This window comes from Mobula birostris, chromosome 22 (assembly GCF_030028105.1).
Source record: "Mobula birostris isolate sMobBir1 chromosome 22, sMobBir1.hap1, whole genome shotgun sequence".
NCBI lineage: Eukaryota > Metazoa > Chordata > Chondrichthyes > Myliobatiformes > Myliobatidae > Mobula > Mobula birostris.
In genome coordinates, this window is record NC_092391.1 from 24,218,971 (window position 1) to 24,238,962 (window position 19,992).

The window sequence follows — 19,992 nt, forward strand, 5'->3', positions numbered from 1 at the left end:
TTGTTTTGGTCAGTTATCTCTCAACCAACATCACTGAAGAGAATTTAAAGCAAACTGTTGGAGGAATTTAGGAGGTCAAGCAGCGTTTGTGAGGTAAAAAGATAGTCAACGGTTCGAGTCAAGAATCTACATCAGGATTGAGTGTATAAAGGAGAGTTAAGTCCTGATGCAGAGTTTCAACTCAAGCCAAAGCATCAACTATCTTTTTCCCTCCATGGACGCCGCTTTACCGCTGAGTTCCTGCAGCAGAGAGTTCTTTTCGTTGATATCTCAGTAAACTAGAAAGAAAATGATCTGACCGTTTCTGTGTTTCGTGGCTTTAAAGTCCTAATGGAACATTTCCAAAGTCTGCCGGGGCCTCTTATAACAATTTGCATCATTCAGGAAATCAAATCAAGAATCAAAGTACATTTATGATGAACGTACGTATGCAGTATATCACCGAGATTAGTCCTCTCATTCTCTTCATGACAGGCTTTGATCGTGTGGATAGCCAGAGGCTTTTTCCCAGGGCTGAAATGGCTAACATGAGGGGGCATAGTTTTAAAATGTTCGTAAGTGGGTACAAGGGGGATATTAGGGGTAAGTTTTTCCACACAGAGTGGGCGGGTGCATGGAATGCACTGCCGGTGATGGTGGTGGAGGCAGATGAAATGGAGTCTTTTAAGAGACTCTTAGGTACATGAAGCTTAGAAAAATAGGGGGCTATGCCCTAGGGTAATTCTAGGCAATTTCTAGAGTAGGTTACATGGTTGGCATAACATTGTAGGCCAAAGGGCCTGTAATGTGCTGTAGATTTCTAAGTTCTATCCCATTAACTTCCCCAGGTTCATATATGATTTGATGAAGCACTGCATTTCACAGGTCGAAGGTTTGGGAGGCTGAAGGAACGTGTTATGGAAAGCTAAAATGGAGAACAAAACAAGAACATGGAATTTGGTTGGATTCTTGAATCACTTTTATTACTCCATCAACAAGAATGGGGAGAAGGTATGTGACCGGACTCTCGCAAATCAGCAGAATGTAAAACTCATGGAACAGATAGGAAACAGTGGTGGAAGGGACTTTTTCAGGTAGATGGATGGATGAATGCCTCCAAATTAATGGAAACGTTGTTTCATAGCTTTCCAGATTAAATTAGATAACTAGCTGAAAGAATTTGTGGGGTGTGATCCATCGGATTGGTGATTTGGTCTTACATTAAGCAGTTGTGTATTCAGTAAGCCTTCCATGAAGCAACTATTTTATGGTTCTCTTTCTGCACAATGGTGCCCCAGCTTTATTTTTATGGGTCCCAAAGGGGAAATCACTTCACAGTGAATAACTTTGACTGGAACTCTTTTTGACTTATCACAAGTGGATTGCTCAGTGGAAGTGTGCCCAGCTTTTTACCAGGAATGGCCACAGGAGGGAGCTTGGTCAGTCTTAGCAAGGTGGGAATTGAAGCTTTGAGGAGCACCAGTACTCACAATCTGAGGACCGTGGAACGCTTGCCCAGCATCATGATGACAAAGTTGCGGTAAGAGATAGTCTCGCTGCTGCCACCAGTAGCCTCTGAAATCATCTTCTTTACTTCCAGGTGAGTCTTGGGAACTCCAAGTTTCTCCAGCATCTGCTTCAAGCTCATCAAGTCTAAGTCAATAGGAGCAGTGCAGAAAATCATCAGCAATTCTTCAAAGTGCACAACCCTGACAAAGTCTACAAAGTACATTACTGGAAAAACAGATCAGAAGATCATAGGATGTAATTCAGCCTGGGCCACCATTTTGAAGGCTCTCTCCATCCATTCCTATTCCACCTGCCCTGTAATCTCTTCCTTTCCACACATTTATTTAATTCTCTAATCTCACCCTCAAGCTTGTTGCCTCACTTCATAGCAGCTGACTTCCGGCAGTTCGAGCCTGGCTTGGATAGATCCATAGCTTTGCAGATCTCTATGTGCTTTGCTAGAGTTAATTCTGTCTTCCTTGCAGTTCATTCCCTCAGGCAGGACTCCTGAATTCCACATGTAATCCGATCTCTGATAAGTGAATCTCCTAGATCTGCAGATGCTGGAAATCCACAACACACTCAAAATGCTGGAGGAACTCAAGAGGTCAGGCAGTATCTACGGAAATGTTTCCGACCAAGACCCTTCTTCAGGACTGAAAAGGAAAGAGGAAGATGCCAGAGTAAAAAGCTGGGGGGGAGGGGGGTAAGGAGTCTAGCTGGAAGGTGATGGGGGAGGTCGTGGGCGGGCAAGGTAAAGGGCTGGAGGAGGAATCTGATAGGAGAGGAGAGTGGACCATAGGAGAAAGGGAAGGAGGAGGGGACCCAGGGAGAAGTGTTAGGCAGGTGAGAGGAGGTGAAAGGCCAGAATGGGAAAAGAGGGAGGGGAGGGCGATGGAAAATATTTTTTACCGGAAGGAGAAACCGATATTCGTGTCATCAGGTTGGAGGCTACCCAGACAGAATGCAAGGTATTGCTCCTCCACCCTGAGGGTGGCCTTATAAGAGGAGGCCATGGATCAACACGTTGGAATGGGAATTAAAACATTTGACTACCGGGAAGTTCCACTTTTGGCGGATGGAGTGGAGGTGCTCGACTACGTGGTCCCCTAACTTATGACAAGTCTCACCAATGTAAAGGCGGCCGCATCAGGAGCACCAGACGCAATAGACAGCCCCAGCGGATTCGCAGGTGAAGTGTTGCCACACCTGGAAGGACTGTTCGGGGCCCTGAGTGGAGGTGAGGGAGGAGGTGAATGGCAGGTATAGCATTTTGGCTGCTTGCAGGGATAAGTGCCGGGAGGGAGATTAGTGGGGAGATTGGACAAGGGAATCGTGGAGGGAGTGATCCCTGTAGGAAGCGGAGGGGGGGGATCCCTTTGGAGATGGTGAAAGTTGCGGAGGATGCAGATGTGTTCAATGCAGAGGCTCATGGGGTGGGAGGTAAGGAGAAGAGGAACTCTTATCACTGTTACGGTGCCAGGAAGACAGGGTGAGCACAGATCTTCGAGAAAAAGAGGAGATGCGGACGAGAGCAGCGTCCATAGTGGAGGGAAGGAAACCAGCTCTTTGAAGGAGGAGAACTTCTCAGAGGTTCTGGAACAGAAAGCCGTGTCCTGGGAACAGAGGCGGCAGAGGTGAAGGAACTGAGAAAAGGGAAATGGAGCTTTCTCCCTGCTCCTGGTTATATGTAAATAAGCAATTACAGTCAATGTTTCCATTTGGGGTTTCGACGTGCTTGCTGCACATTGGATGCATTCTTCGGGGTTTACTCGAAGGCTTTTTATGCAGTAAAATGTACTGGCATTTTGATTGATAAGATGCAATAATATCTTTCATCTGCTTATCTACCTCATCCAGCTCAATATAAACTCCTCGCTCCTTTTTCCCTGTTTCTTGCAGGGAAATCCAGTGACAGGTGCTGTTTTATTTGTTCCAAGTATGTACCATCTCCAGTGAATGCAATGGATCAAGCCCATGTGTTATCTCAATTTGAAAGGACCACTCCCAGTGTTTAGTCGTCAGATTCAAGTATGGAGACTCAATGGTACGGTTTTGTCAATCTTTTTAGACTCCATATCTCCATATTTTCTCTCATTCACCTAAAAACATTATAGCGATGTATTTTTTTTAAGTGGTGTGTTGTGATCTAGAATGCATTGCTTGGAAAATTGACGGAAAGTGCTTCAATCAAAATTTTCAAAAGAGTGTCAGGAAAGAGCGTGGAGGGAGACTAACTGGAGAACCAGCGGTGAAACAATAGTGAATGGTTTCCGAAGAAAGGTCTCAGCCCGAAATGTCAACTGCCTATTCATTTCCATAGATGCTGCCTGACCTGCTGAGTTCCTCCAGCATTTTGTGTGTGCTCCTCCGGTTGTTCTGCCTGACTCTTTAGTTCTATCATTAAACTATCAAGATGAAATCTTACAAACTGCTGCAAAGGACCAGTACGGAAGGAACTAAAGAACTTAGTGCCAATTTGTTGATATGCTTGGAATCAGAGTGGTTCAAGGCTCTGGTCTGGCTACTTAGTTTTCAAAACTCTATTCAGTTATGAATGTAATAACATTTGAAGTCGCTGCAGGCCTCAGGATCTCTCAGGCACACACCACCATTCTATTTTCTGGCTGATCTATAGCCTCAACTCTGATTTGCCATGTCACCCCTTAACCCTTGATTCCTTTGGGGTTATAAAACCTAAAAAATTATTTCCTTCTATTTTGGTCAATAGTCTTAATACTGTATCTTCTAATGTAACTCGGTGTCAAACTTTTTGCCTGATAACTTCCCTGCCGAGTTCATTAGAGCATGTTTTCACTTTGAAGATACAAATCTTTGTTGCTTGAAAGGAATTTGTCAGTGGAGAATTTGCTAAAAGATCCTGATTTGTGTGATGATAAAGGAGACCCTTTGAGTTCAATTAGAAACACACCCTTAGAACAAGGGAGCCAGAACCAGGCTAAATCTGAACCAATAGCTAACTTTACTGAGATTAAATCACTGACTATTTCATGCTCATGACTCTGAAATGGCGAAAAACGAGAGCAGAGTTTAGAGACAGAGTCACGTTACATTCCGAGCCATTTCACTTTCATGTACAAGATTATCAGGTTGATACAGTGTGCAAATGCCAGAACTCACCAATGTCACCTTGGTCATTGAGATCAAACTCCATATATTTCTCTACAATAAAAAACATGTTATGGTGAATCTCAATGTACTGCCAAAGCACAACAACAAATATTTAATCACAGATAATTCAAGATTCATGTTATTTACTTATTGAGATACAGTATGGAATAGGACCTTCCTGCACTTTGAGCCAATCTGCCCAGCATTCTCCAATTTAATCCTAGCCCAGTCACAGGGTCAATTTACAACGACCGATTAACCTACCAACCGGTACGTCTCAAGGACTGTGGGAGGAAACCAGAGGCCACATGGTCACAAGTTCCTTACAGACAGATGCAGGAATTGAACCTTGGTTGCTGGTGCTATAAAGCACTGTGCTAACCACTACGCTCCCATGCAAAGGAACAAGTTTCCAGTGAAATAGCTCTTTTAAATTCATAAAATAATCTGAAGGACTGCAGGAATGATGATCAAAAGTTAAAAAGAAACAGACGTGGTGCCGTTCCAAAGAATCAATAGTTGTTGTCAAACTGAGTCTGAAGAAATGTCTTAAAGAGGGAAAGGGGGAGGTAAGGTGAAGAGAGGGAGACTATGGAAAATGTGATATTGATGAATGAGGGACAGAGAGGCGAGAAGGAGTAATGAGAGGGGGGCAGCAAGTTGGAGAGAGGGGTGAGTATGGGCAAAGAGAAAAAGGGGAGTAAAAGGTTGGAGGGGATAAGGAGGCAAGGGAACACTGTGGGACAGGGTGCAAAGGGGGATGATGAGGGAGAGTGATGGGAAAACAAGATGAAAGTGAGGGGATGGAAGGTGAGGAAGGTGGGGTCGGGAGGATGCAGCAGAGAGGGAGAGGGAAAAGGGAAAGAATGAGAGGGAGAAGAAAGGGGAGACAGCTAGATGGAGAGGGAAGAGGAAGTGGGATACAAAGAAATAGATTGTCTTGGAAAGATTGGGAAGGAAATTCAGAGCTTGATGTCATAGAAGTTATGTGTATTCAGGAGATTAGAACAGAGAGTTTGGTCTCCTGTAAGCGATGCCTTTGACAGCACAATGATTCTGTGACAGATGTTCTGCCTCCACTTGATCTTAATAAACCTAGAAATAAATTGTTTAGCCTAGAACCGCATACCATGCAAACAATTCTGCTGCCAAGAGGGAGTTCATTTAAGATCAGTACTTTGAATAGTTGTAAATAAACATATCAAGGTCAGTTAAAAATTTACTGCTATGTGTCAAAGGGCAGCAGAGGGAAATGTTTGCTCCTTCCGTTTTGAAAGCTGCCTTGAACCTGTCATTGTAGAAGGGTGAACATGCTGAAGGAAGGATACATGCCTCTGTGGTTTGGTGGGTGTTGGGATTGAAGAGCAATTTTCAAATCTCTCCCTTTAGGTAGAGTTCTGCAAACATTCAGATGTCGAATTTCTCAAGTATTCCTTTTCACTACACAGCTGAAACATTTGACATCCATTCTGTTTCCCCCTGTTTTACAGCAGCAATAACTAGATGATCTCTCATATAAACTAGTATAAAATGATTTAGCCATTGAGTCACACAGGACAGCAACAGATCCTTTGGCCCTTCACATCTACACCAACCCCATTCACAATGCCTTCTCGTTGCTACCATCAGGGAGGAGGTACAGGAGCCTGAAGGCACACACTCAATGATTCAGGAACAGCTTCTTCCCCTCTGCCATCTGATTTCTGAATGGACATTGAACCCATACTACCTCAGTACTTTTTAAATTTGTTTTTGTACTACTTATTTTAATTTAACAATTTAGTATACATCTATAAACTTACTGTAATTCAGTTTTTGTTCTATATTTATCAAGTATTGCATGGTACTCCTGCCACAAAGTTAACAAATTTCATGACATATGCCAGTGAACCCAATTCTGATCCCTCTTGCATTACTTTCATCTTCCCCACACTTCACCAATTTTCCTGCCATCAGCCTACATTGCGACAACTTACAATTGAACATCTTTGGCGTGTAGGTGCAAGTCAAAGCATCTGGATAAAATATATTTGGTCTCTAGGACAGACGCACCCAAGGAAAGATCTTACAGATAAAATACTAAGGTATTAATAAATGAAAACAGGTAACTACTCAAATGGGAAATTTTCCAGGGCCATAGGGGAAATTCGAATTCAATAGCTGTTTCAAAAACTGGCACAGTTACAATGGGCCAAATGGCCTCTATCTTCCGTGCATCTAATGATTAGTTTTTGGGCATCACTATGCTGCCTTCTCGAACAGTCTTCAGGAAGATAATGTGACCACTCTCTCGAATTTATTTGATCAAAAATTCAAAATAGTGTCACAGCCACTCCTATTCTCCCTGGTCAGTTAGCACAATGACTCCAGCAATCAACGATACAAATCATCCCAGCAAGATCCATGGCAGAGAACGAGGAATTCACCAGCACCAGCGACTGACAACTGAATTCAGCAATATTTTTGTGACAGATCCCAAGGGTAAAGGCATAAACTCTACAAAGTAAACTGAAGAGAGAAATGCAGGAGGTGTGGGACAATTTGCATGTAAATATTCATTAAATATGCACACCCACAGGAAACACTATCAGCACTTAGTACCAAACAGATATTCAGCAACAACCTGACATGACAAAGGTTGATGTGATACTGACACCAATGGGCTTAAACAAGATTAATGTGGATAATCGGGAATTGCAGAATATGGCACCAGATTCAATGAGGAAACAGGGCTATTCTGTCACTTACTTTTGAAAGATTCCAGATTTTCTGCTAAATTTTCTTCATCTTGGTACTTTTGGTCTTCCAGAAACTCCTGGAAGAGAGAATTTCTAAATGTAAAAATGATAGTCCACTAAACAGATGATTTTCACTGTGAACAGATCACTCCAACCACAGCCTGTCTTTATAAGCCTGCCAGTGACTGGATCAGTCCAAAACTGCAGAAGAGAAACACAATTCCCATTTCACAGCCTTGGAGGTCCCAGGGAGCTCTGATAGTTGGAAGGAACCACATCAACCAATTTGCACCCTGCACACTCTTACAGTGATAATGACCAGATAATCTGTTTGTAATATTATAAGCCAAGAATGTGCTTCTTTCAAGGGCGCCAAGGAATCTGAAAGAGCTGCTTGGGCACCAATTTCATCTTCATCCAAAAGATAGTGCAGTTTAGGAGTCTTAATTTTGTCTCGGGTCCCTGGAGTAGGAATATAACTCACATACTCCTGCCAGAAATAAGATTACTGCCCTATGTGGCCTATATAATTTAGATTTAATATATAGACGTTATCCACTGTCACCTCAGCCAAACAATACGATCCCAACCAATGCTAAGCAGTAATTCACATATTCATTCCATCACTGGATGTCTGCTACGTCAACCCAAGCCGCCAGCACAAATTGACGCTCAACACCACACCACAGCTACACCAAGGAAGGACAGAATGGTACAGGGATCGACAATTTTTATGGAGTGAGATACAGCAAAACCCTAGATTGAGGCAATTTTTAATCCTCTGGAACAGAGGAAAATGGGAGATTTAATAAGAGCATTCAAAATTATGGGGGCTTTTGATTGAGTAAATTAGAATTGTTTCCACTGGCTAAAGTGGAAGGTTTGGGGAGCATACAGATTAAAGTAGAACTAGAGAGGGTAAAGTGAGATGCTGATTCCCGGAATGTATTGCCTGAAAGGCCAGTGGATGCGGTTTCACAAGTAACTCTCAAAAAGGAATTGGATACATGTTGAAAAGGGAATTAAAACTATCAAAGTTGCATAATTAAGAGCAATAAGCGGGGATACAGAATGGGTTGTGAGGGGAATTGTAAGGCCCTTTCAAACCACGAGCAGAAACACAGTAGACAATGTGCCCTCACTGCTGTGCTGTAGCACGTGAAACAAGTGACTGATTCAGGAGCAGTAAGGTGATGCTTTAGGTAACACAACACCCCGGTCAATCGTTGTCATTGTCACAGCTTCACTGCTGGCCAAGCAACACCTGGTCAGTCCACTTTCAAGTAACTGAAGGTCAAAGATGACTATCTGGCATTAGCCCAAACCTTCAGAGCCACCGGCTTTGAAACCCAGTACTTTACCTAGCAAAGGGTAAATCAGGATGTCTGTGGAAGAAAATCATGAGGGCTTAGGGGTGGTGAAGCTGTACAGTGGTTTAATTTATATTGACTCCAATTCATTGGTATTCTCAATACTGACAAGCCAATACTTCCGATGACAAACTGTTTAGAGTTAATGGACTTGTGCTGACACTACGCTCTTGCAACCCAAAGCAAGGAGACATGGCGTGTTTGTATTTTGACTTCTTTTAAAGTAAATTATAAATTGAAGCAGGATAGAGATGCTTTCGGGTTTTATTGTCAGGAAATGGATGAGTAAATAGGGTTCATAACTCCAGTCCTCTCAAAGAATTATAACTTGTGGACAGCTGCTCTATCCAGAGATACAAATGTTTTAATGTTGAAGTTCCTGAAGTTGTCTGCATTAGAAAATGTATCAGCAAGAAATGTTGCATTACTCAATTTAGGTTATTGTATGAATTACTTTGTTTCTTAATTTAAAGTACTTCTTGTCCTCCAGTGAATGAATGAGAGAATATACTGAGAAATGGTGTCCAAAATGCTGATCGATAAAAAAAAATACAACTATACCACTGAAAGGAAAATAATAAGAGCAGATGCTGAAAACCTGAAATAGAACAAGGAAATGATGGAAACCCTCAGCAGGTCAAGCAGTAAAGAGAATGTAGCTGACGTTTAAAGACCAAAGATCTTTCATTAGAACTGGGGAAAAGAAACTAAGTTATGTTTATTTTGCCAAGAGGTGGGGGAAGAATAAAGGTCCTATCTCTGACAGGGTGAGGTTGTGGTTGGCATGGGGATAAGATATGGTGGTGAGTTGGTTGATGGGTCAATGGGGGAAATTAGAGAGAAAAAGATAGAAAAATGTTTATGAGGGCAGTTCAAGATTGAGGTTCAGGCAAGGTACATACAAAATGCAGCGACATAGGAGATGTCCAGGTTCAGGAGCAACAAACTATTTGCTGGAGTAACCCAGCAGGGCAAACAAGATCTGTGGGCAGAAAGGAAATGTTGATGTTCAGGTCTAAACCCAGTATCCGGCTTCAGGCTGTACTGATGGAGAGACAAAAAGCAAGCCAGCGATGGCCTGACAGAAATGGCCGGTCCTGATACAGACAGAAAAAAATTCTTTGAAATTGTAGAATCTGGTGTTGAGTACTGAGTACTACAACGTGCATAGACAGAAGATAAAGTCCTATTCCGCCAGCTTGTATTGCAAGCTACTACGAAAGCGCCAGAGGACACCGACAGAAGGGCCAAAATGAGAGTGGAATGGAGAATTAAAGTGGAGGGCCACAGGGAGTTCTGAGTCAATCCTGTGAACTGAACACAAGTGCCATCACCAAATCTGGATTTGATTTCTCAGTGTTCGAGGAGAGAATAGATGGAAGCAATAAAAGCAGAACACTATATTGGAAGAAGAGCAAATGAGTTGTCACTCCACTTAGAAGGACTATTTGGATCCCTGTTCAGTGGAGAGGCAGAACCACGTGCCGCAAGAAGAGGATTGGTTGGTAGTGACAGAAAAGTGGAACAGAAACTCCCCTTGAAATGCCCATGGGCGAGAAAGATGTGTTTTGTAATGGAATCTTGTTGGAGCTCATAGGAGTTGCAAAGATTGAACTTTTATGCTCTAAGGCTTGTGGGGGGGAAGGACGGGGGGGGGACCCAGGGGAATTCTGATCTTGCTACCCCCAGAGCCAAGAAGTTAACACTAGATGAAATGCAGTCTAGGGCTCAATTTCCCCACCTAGTTCAGGGAGAAGGAAGGCTTGGAGAAAGATTTTTTTGAAGAAATGAGGTCTATGATTATCAGGGAGATATATTTGGTGATGGGGTCATGGTCTAGAGCAGGGGTTCCCAATTTTTTTTATGCCATGGACCCCTTCCATTAATTGAGAGGTTTGTGCTCCCCAGGTTGGGAATCCCTGGTCTATAGGAAAGTACAAAGATGGTTACAAGAACTTGGATTTGTAAGATAGAGATAGGTTCATCAATCCAGACAGCTGCTTGGCAGGTGTGATGACAACATCAGGATTGAACAGAGTGAAAAGAGTGTTGGAGGTTCAGAAGTTAGTAGATTAGAATGAGTAAGGGGAGGAGAATAAAATCAAGGCAGTCAATGTCCTGTTGACAGCCATTAGCAGAATTCTGGAGACAAGGGAAAAGGTGTGGAGACTCCTGGCCAAAGAAATGGGATGGAGATGGAGACAATGGATGTTGATCTTCAGCTCATAATTCATTAAGATGAGGAGCTAGGGAAGCAAAGCTGAAGAATCTGCTGAGGGTGGTTGCTTGGGATCAGAGAGGAGAAATCAGAAGGGATAGTGAAAACATGGCAGGAGCTGGAGAGACACGTCCAAGAGGGAGGTGAAGGGGGAGAAAGGTGAAGGGACTGGAATCTGAGAGTTATTGAAATTGGCAATATTTGACATCAGAAGGGAAGGGAAAAAGTCACCTGCTTCAGCACAGAAAACAGTGAAGAATAAAACCAAGACACAATGAATTGAGTGTACAAAATGAGACTTCTGCAGAGACAGAGATTGCGGAGTGAGTTGGAGACAGTTCCTTATGCACCTTACGTGCCAGTTTTAAAAAGCAAGTGGGGCCTGTCAGGATTATCTGCAGAGTGGGAGATTACTAGGGTTAATTAGCAAGGGCCAATAAAAAGAAGCAGGTTTGAGTAGAGCGGCCATTGCACAAATGGACAGTGTTAAGAGTGTTCAGGCTTTGGCTCAACAGGCTTGGGCGAGAACAAGTGCAAGCTAGTAGTTAAGTTTGAGAAGTTAGAGGCATACCCAGTGTAGGATACTGTTGGGGAGGGGGATATGACCCATCAAGGCACAGCAGCAGGACAGTGGCACTGTAGCCAGCTCAGAGGCTCAGCAGGGAAGGCTAATGTCAGGCAGAGCGGTCTTGATAAGAGACTCAATAATAAGGGGGGGGGGAACGGATAGGAGATTCTGTGGCTGTGAAAGAGAAGCCAGGATGGTGTGTTGCTTCCCAGGTGCCAGGGTCCAGGAGAACACAGAGTGGTTGCAGAAGATTCTCAAGAGGGAGGGTGAGCAGCCAAAGATCATGGTGCGCAATGGCGCCAATGACATAGGTAGAAAGAGGGGAGACTCCCACACGATGAATATAGGGAGTTAGGGAAAGGGCTGAAGAGCAGGATCCCTAAGGTAGTCATCTCTGGATTACTGTCAGTAACATGTGCTAGTCAGGGCAGGAACAGAATGATGGTAGAGGTGAATGTGTGGCTGAGGAAATGGTGCAGAGGGCAGGGTTTCAAATTTCCTGATCATTGGGATCTCTTCCGGGGAAGGTATGACCTGTACGAAAAGGCCAAGGAGCACCTGAACCCAAGGGGAAGCAATATCCTTGCGGGCAGGTTTCCTATAGCTGTTGGGGAGGGTTTAAACTAAGTTGGCAGGGGGATGGGAACTGGAGTGATGGGGCTGAGGATGGGGCAGTTGGTATACAAGTTGATGCAGTGAGACTGTGAGGATGTACAGGCAGGTGATAGGGCAAAGCTGCGATCAGTGGAATGAGGTATAGTGCAACACGGGGGGCAAAAATCGAAAAGGACAGTGGGTGTTATAGTTGCATGCACGCAGTACACAGAATAAGGTAGCACAATTAGAGAACGGCAGGTACGTTGCAGGCCTCACAGAGGCGTGGTTGAAAGAAGATCATAGTTGGGAGCGTAGTATCCAAGGACACACCTTGTATTGAAAGGATAGGGATGTAGGCAGAGAGGTGGGGTGGCTCTGTTGGTAAAAAATTAAATCAAATCCTTAGAAAGAGGTGACAGGATTAGAAGATGTAGAATCCTTGTGGGTAGAGTTAAGAAACTGCTAGGATAAAAAGACCCCAATAGGTGTTATATATAGGCCCCCAAACAGTAGGCAGGATATGGGGTATAAATTTCAACAAAAAATAGAAAAGGTATTTAATAAGGGTAATGTTATGATAGTCATGGGGGTTTTCAATGTGCAGGTAGGTTGGAAATATCAGGCTGGCGCTGAATCCCAAGAGAAGGAACTTGTGAGACACCCATGAGATGGCTTTTTAGAGCAGCTTGTGGTTGGGCCTACTGAGGAAAAGCAATTCTGGATTGGGTGTTGTGCAATGAACCTGATTTGATGAGGGAGCCGAAGGTAAAGGAACTCTCGGGGAGGCAGTGATCTTAATATGATAGAATTCACCCTGCAGTTTGAGAGGGAGAAGGTAAAATCAGATGTATCAATATTTCAGTGGAGTAAAGGGAATTACAGAGGCATGAGAGAGGAACTGGCCAAAATTGATTGGAAGGGTACTTGGCAGGGATGGCTGGAGTTTCTGGGGGCAATTCAGAAGGTGCAGGATAGATACATCCCAAAGATGAAGTGTTCTAAAGGGAGGATGGGTCAACCATGGGTAACAAGGGAAGTCAAAGACAGCATCAAAGCAAAATAAAAAAAGAGGAGACGTAACGTAGCAAAAATTAGTTGGAAGCTATGTTCCCTCTAAGCTGTGCGCATGTGCACGTGCACACACATTTTTCAACCAGTGCACAAAGGAAATTAATGTGCGCACAAAAGGTTAGTTACCTAAATAAAAAGGGAAGAATACTGCAAAAGGTCTATGTGAGGAATGGCGCACCACACAGTCTCTCTCTCTCTCGCTCTGCACCTTGTAAAGGCATGAGAAAGACATCGTCATCGTCCCGCCAACATCGCACACGCACACACCAAAAAAAATTATACTTATTGAAAATAATATTTTTAGCTAACTGTTTCTGTTAACTAGTTAGTCAGTTTTTCAAATACCACAATGCACGTCACTCCATCTTTCCTATTTCGGTTTGTACAGCTGTGTCACGGCGGCAGCCATGTTTGGTGGACAGTGTTCAGGTCGTAAAGTTTACAAAGATCTGTTTCAAATCCTGTAGATAGCTAAGTTTTTATTGAAAAAAATATTGATTCACTATGTTGAATTCAAAAGAAGCAAAGGGCATGATGCACAAAAGAACTGCAAATTTGTTTAAGGTTGAATGGCTTAACAAAATAGTAGAAACTGTTACACTGAAAGCTCATGAGGTCATGAGCTATGAGGTCATGAGCTATGAGAAATATTTACGTGTGATTCGGAAACTGGAGTTATCTGTTTGTGTTGTCGTGATGTGAAAGTTGCTGGAGGATTTACTATTGGAAAGAAGTAGGATGATATTTGAAAACTTGACTTTTTGAAGCGTCATTTGGCAAGTAAATTGCATTTGGACGGTGTACAGAAGCTCAGGCAACAGAACCCGTCATTACCCGTTACAGGAGTGCTACGCATGTTACGGTTGAGTGCAGATGCGCGACAGCGAAAACGATCAAACCCAGAGGACATCAAAGTTCTTATTGACAGTGTGTTGTTAGCTGTTAAAATGAATAACTCTTTACATTCAGTACAACACATTAATGAACAGATGGAAAAGTATGTTCAACTCCCAGACAGCTGGCGAAGCAAAAGTTATGCTTTCAAATTTCTGGAGACTATCAACTATATTGTGTAGAAAGACATGTTTGAAGAAATAGCACCAGTAGATTTTCACACGTTAGCAGTTGATGAAACCACAGACATATCTCTCAACAAATGTCTCATTCTGTACTTCAAATTCAGATCTAAAGATTGTACTGTTTATAAAATGTTTTTTGGAGGAATAGTTCTGCTGCAGGCGTGTGATGCTTCCTCTATAGTTTCAGCGATCAAGCGGTTTTATGAAGAGAAGAAACTTGACCTCCATAAAATGGTGATGTTTACGTCTGGTGGAGCGTCAGTAGTGTTGGGCAGAGTTAATGGTGTTGCAGCAAGACTTAAACAGGCCATTCCACACTTAGTTCAGCAACACTGTGTAGCACACCGTGAAGATCTTGGGATTTGCGATGCATGGAAAGAAGTCAAGTTAATCAGAGACATTGAAACTTTGATGAACAATCTATACAATGTTTTCTCGATCAGCAGTTAAAAGATGCGAATTTAAAGAAATTGCAGAGGCCTCTGAAAATGAAGCTGTTGCTTTCAGACCACTTAATGAAGTCAGATGGCTATCTAGACACTTTGCATTACAGGCAATAATAAAAAATTTTGAGGCACTGATCACATACTTTGAAGAAGATCAGTCAAATGACCCTGTGGCTAAATACTGCCACAAGAAATTGATAAACATCACATAAGTGATGTGTTTGATGAACTGGCTGCACTGTGCAAGATTCTGCAAAAGAGAGGCCTGACACTGATTGATTCATTTTGCGTGAAGCAAAATTAACAAGATAAGCAAGCAGTATCTGGGAGACAATGTTTCGTGGAGTGACAAAGTTAAAGTTTTGCTAAGCCAACAACGTGAAGAAAACATCACAGTAGATACAAGTTCGTTGTTGACTTTTATAAATAGTCTTTGTGTTCATTTAGAAGAAAGGTTTCCTGAAGATGAGGTACAAGAATGGTCAGCTTTTGATTTCTCCACGATTGCAGATTGTGACTTCACACTTGGCGATGAACAAGTTAATGCCTTATGTCTAAAATATCATGACTTTCTAGCTGAAAATACTATAATAGTTAGACAGTTCAATGATTTCAAATTTTCCCTACAAGAAAAAATTAAATCCAAACTGATTTCAAACTTTGCTCAAATGGTGGCATTTGTACTTCAAAATGAACAGTTTTGTGATCTTGCACAGTTGATGGACATTGGGGGAACCTTTCTTGCGTCTAGTGCGGACTGTGAGCGAGGTTTTAGCCTAATGAATCAACTCAAAAACAAGCTGAGAAACCGTTTAGGTGAATGTCATTTGGATATGTTAATGAGAATCAAAAGCTATCAATTGGATGGAAGTTCTATTAGTCTAGATAGAGTTTACAAAGAATGGGTAAATGCCAAAGACAGGAGAGAGAAAAAATAACTGAGTGACTTAAATAAGTATGTTATTTTGTTGTTATTCTGTGCAGCTTTATGTCAAATATTTTGTAAACCTACATAAACTGCCATGTGTGCATTCAGTGCGCACATACTTTCGTCACAGAAAAAAAATTTGCACAACATTAGATTTTTGCGCACACTGACTACTAAAAATTAGAGGGAACATTAGTTGGAAGTTAGAGGATTAGTAAGCTTTTAAAAACCAACAGAAGGCAACTAAAAAAAAACAATAAGGAGAGAAAAGATGAAATATGAAGGGAAGCTAGCCAAAAATATCAGAGGATACCAAAGGTTTTTTTTCCCCCGCACTATAAAGAGTTAAAGAGAGGCAAGAGTGGATATTGGGCCATTGGAAAATTATGCCAGAGGGGTAGTAATGGGGAACAAGGAAAATGCAGATGAACTTAAATATTTTGCATCAGTCTTCACTGTGGAAGACACTAGCAGTATGCTTCAAATTCGAGTGTCGGGGGCAGAAGTGAGTGTAGTTGCTATTACTAGGGAGAAGGTTTTTGTGAAACTCAAAGGTCTTAAGGTAAATAAGTCACTTGAACCAGATGAACTACACCCCAGGGTTCTGAAAGAGATAGCTGAAGAGATTGTGGAAGCATTAGTAATGATCTCTCAAGAATCACTAGATTCTGGAAAGGTTCTGGAGGAGTGGAAAATTGCAAATGTCTCTCCAGTCAACAAGAAGGGAGGAAAGCAGAAGAGAGGAAATTATACACTAATTAGCCTGACTTCAATGGTTGGAAAGATCTTGGAGTTAATTATTAAGGTGAGGTTTTGAGGTACATGGAGGCACATGATAAAAGTAGGCCAAAGTCAGCAAGGGGAAATCTTGTCTGACAAATCTGTTGGAATTCTTTGAGGAACTAACAAGCAGGATAGAGAAAGGAGAGTCAGTGGATGTTGCTTACTTGGATTTTCTGAAGGTCTTTGACAAGGTGCCATATATGAGGCTGCTTAACAAGATTCAGTGCTGTGCAAAAGTCTTAAGCACATATAGCTAGGGTGCCTAAGACTTTTGCATCGTACTGTAGTAATTTTACTGCTGCCACCAAAAAAAACCAAATTTCATGGCATACGTGAGTGACGCTAAACCTGTTTCTGATACTTGGGTCTCTATTGTGGACTGAGTGTGGGTAGGGGGCAGGGAGAAGACAATCATGGTTGGGAAAAGGGAAAGGGAGAGGGGAGGGAGTGTGAAGCACCAGAGAGAAATTCTATAATGATCAATAAACTGATTGTTTGGAATCAAACTAACTTGCCTGGTGTCTCAGGGCTAGGTGTGTCTGTACCTGTGCTACCCCCTCCCCTGGCACTCCTTCTCTGCCACCTGTCCCCACACCCCTCCCTCGATGCTCCATCCTCACCATTCCTAACATCCTTTGCTCCCGCCAGATTTACAAACACAATTTCTGCCTCATGTTGACAAATGCAGTACTGTGAAAAAGTCTTAGGCACCCTAGCTATATATATGTGCCCAAGACTTTTGCACAGTACCACAACAGCCCATGGTATTACAGGAAATATACCAGTATAGATAGAAGATTGGCTGATTGGCAGGAGGCAAACAGTCAGAATAAAGTGGGCTTATTCTGGTTGGCTGCAGGTGACAGGGATCGGTATCATGACTGCTCACTTTTTTTCACGTTATATGTCAATGATTTGGATGACAGAACTGATGCCTTTGAGACCAAGTTTGCAGATGATACAAAGATAGGTGGAGGGGCAGGTAGCATTGAGGAAGCAGTGAATCCGCAGATGGACTTGGACAGATTGGGAGAATGGGCAAAGAAGTGGCAGATGGAATATAGTGTAGGGAAGTGTATAATCAAGCACTTTGGTGAAGGAATAAAGGCACAGTCTATTTTCAAAATGGGGAGAACATGCAAAAATCAGAGGTGCAAAGGGACCTGGGAGTCCTTGTACAAGAAGTTAGCTTACAGGTTGAGTCAGTGGTAAGGAAGGCAAATGCATATTAGCATTCATTTCCAAAGGACTAGAATATAAGAGCAAGGATGTAATGCTGAGGTTTTGTAAAGCATTGGTCAAGTCACACTTGGGAGTATTGTAAGCAGTGTTGGGTGCTTTAGCTATGAAAAGATGTGCTGGTGTTGGATAGGGTCCAGAGGAGGTTCACGAGAATAATTCCGGGAATGAAAAGTTTAACATATGAGGAGCATTTGATATCTCTGGGTCTGTTCTTGTTCGAGTTTAGAAGAATAGTTGGGGGGGTGGGAGGATCTCATTGAAACCCTTCTAATATTGGAAAGCTTAGACAGGATGGATGTGGAGAGGATATTTCCTGTAGTGGGTGAGCCTAGGACCAGAGGGCACAGCCTCAGAATAGAGGGACATCCATGCAGAACAGAGATGTGGAGGAATTTCTTCAGCCAGAGGGTGGTGAATCTGTGGAATTCATTACTATAGACAGCTGTGGAGGCCAAGTCATTGAGTGCATTTAAAGCAGATTTACAGGTTCCTGGTTAGTCATGGCAGCAAAGGTTACAGGGATAAGGGAGGAGAATGTGGTTGAGAATGATGATAAATTAGCCATGATGAAATAGTGTAGCAGACTCGATGGGCTGAGTGGCCTAATTCTGCTCCTATGTCTTATAGTCTTATATTCTAGTTTTAAGGCACTGAGACTGTTTTACCTATCATTTGATTTACTGCAAAACATTGCACTGTATTATGCATTATCCTGCACTGCCAATACACAGTGGGCAATACACACTGTGCACTGTGAAATTAGACAATCATGATTACCCTTGGCCATCAGCAGGGATGAAAGTACAAATCAAAAAGGAAGATTTTAGGAGTAACTTTCAACAATGTTACACAACTGTATTAAACAACTAACTTTTGTATTTTTGATTGAATTTAGAGTCTGGAGTTCAAATTTAGTTAGATTGCTGATTTAAGTGTTGAGTTTGGAGCTGAAATTGGGGTCAGTGTTAGGATTCAGGGATAAACTTAGTACGATAGTTAGTAATTACATTTCAAACTTATTGAAATTTGAAGCTCTGGCTGGTGCTTTGGTTGAGCTGACATTGAATTTATGTCTGCCTGATTCTCCCTTGACCTGTTTCACTCTCTCCAGCTTTCCCTTCATTTGTATCATCCACACGTGTTACTTCAGTGAAAGAGGATGTTACATGGGAAGTGGCGATTCCAATGGGCTGTTCTTCCATAGAGAAATTACATTATAATAAAGAATTAGGAAAGCACTAAGCACTCAGAATCAGAGTCAGATTTATTATTACCGGCATGTGACATGAAATTTGTTAACTTAGCAGCAGCAGTTTAATGTAATACATAATCCAGCAGAGAGAAAAAATAATAATAAATAAAATAAAACATAATAATAAATAAACAAGTAAATCAATTATGTATATTGAATAGATTATTTAAAAGTGTGCAAAAACAGAAATACTGTATATTAAAAAAGTGAGGTAGTGTCCAAAGCTTCAAAGTCCATTCAGGAATCGGATGGCAGAAGGGAAGAAGCTGTTCCTGAATCACTGGGTGTGTGCCTTCAGGCTTCTGTACCTCCTACCTGATGGTAACAGTGAGAAAAGGGCATGCCCTGGGTGCTGGAGGTCTTTAATAATGGACACTGCCTTTCTGAGACACCGCTCCCTAAAGATGTCCTGGGTACCTTGTAGGCTAGTGCCCAAGATGGAACTGACTAGATTTACAACCTTCTGCAGCTTCTTTCAGTCCTGTGCAGTAGCCCCTCCATACCAGACAGTGATGCAGCCTGTCAGAATGCTCTCCACAGTACAACTATAGAAGTTTTTGAGTGTATTTGTTGACATGCCAAATACTAATAAAGTATAGCTGCTGCCTTGCCTTCTTTATGACTACATCACTGTGCTGGGACCAGAATAGATCCTCGGAGATCTTGATACCCAGGAACTTGAAGCTGCTCACTCTCTCCACTTCTGATCCCTCCATGAGGATTGGTACGTGTTCCTTCATCTTACCCTTCCTGAAGTCCACAATCAGCTCTTTCATCTTACTGAAGTTGAGTGCCAGGTTGTTGCTGCGGCACCACTCCACTAGTTGGCATATCTCACTCCTGTACACCCTCTCGTCACCACCTGAGATTCTGCCAACAATGGTTGTATCATCAGCAAATTTGTAGATGGTATTTGAGCTATGCCTAGCCACACAGTCATGTGTATACAGAGGGCAGAGCAGTGGGCTAAGCACACACCCCAGAGGTGCACCAGTGTTGATCATCAGCGAAGAGGATATCTTATCACCAATCCGCACAGACTGGTCTTCCGGTAAGGAAATCAAGGATCCAATTACAGAG

At 42.5% G+C, this 19,992-nt stretch overlaps 1 protein-coding gene across 1 annotated transcript in view; it reads right to left on the minus strand.

Moving 5' to 3' along the window:
* Positions 1-19,992, minus strand: part of LOC140186271 (allograft inflammatory factor 1-like) — a 49,997-nt gene that overhangs the window by 14,890 nt on the left and 15,115 nt on the right. Inside the window, exons 3-5 of the mRNA XM_072240328.1 lie at positions 7,369-7,435; positions 4,630-4,671; positions 1,470-1,632 (exon numbers count right to left, since the gene is read on the minus strand). Of these exons, the coding sequence (XP_072096429.1) occupies positions 1,470-1,632; positions 4,630-4,671; positions 7,369-7,435 (272 nt within the window). The remainder of the gene's footprint in view (positions 1-1,469; positions 1,633-4,629; positions 4,672-7,368; positions 7,436-19,992) is intronic.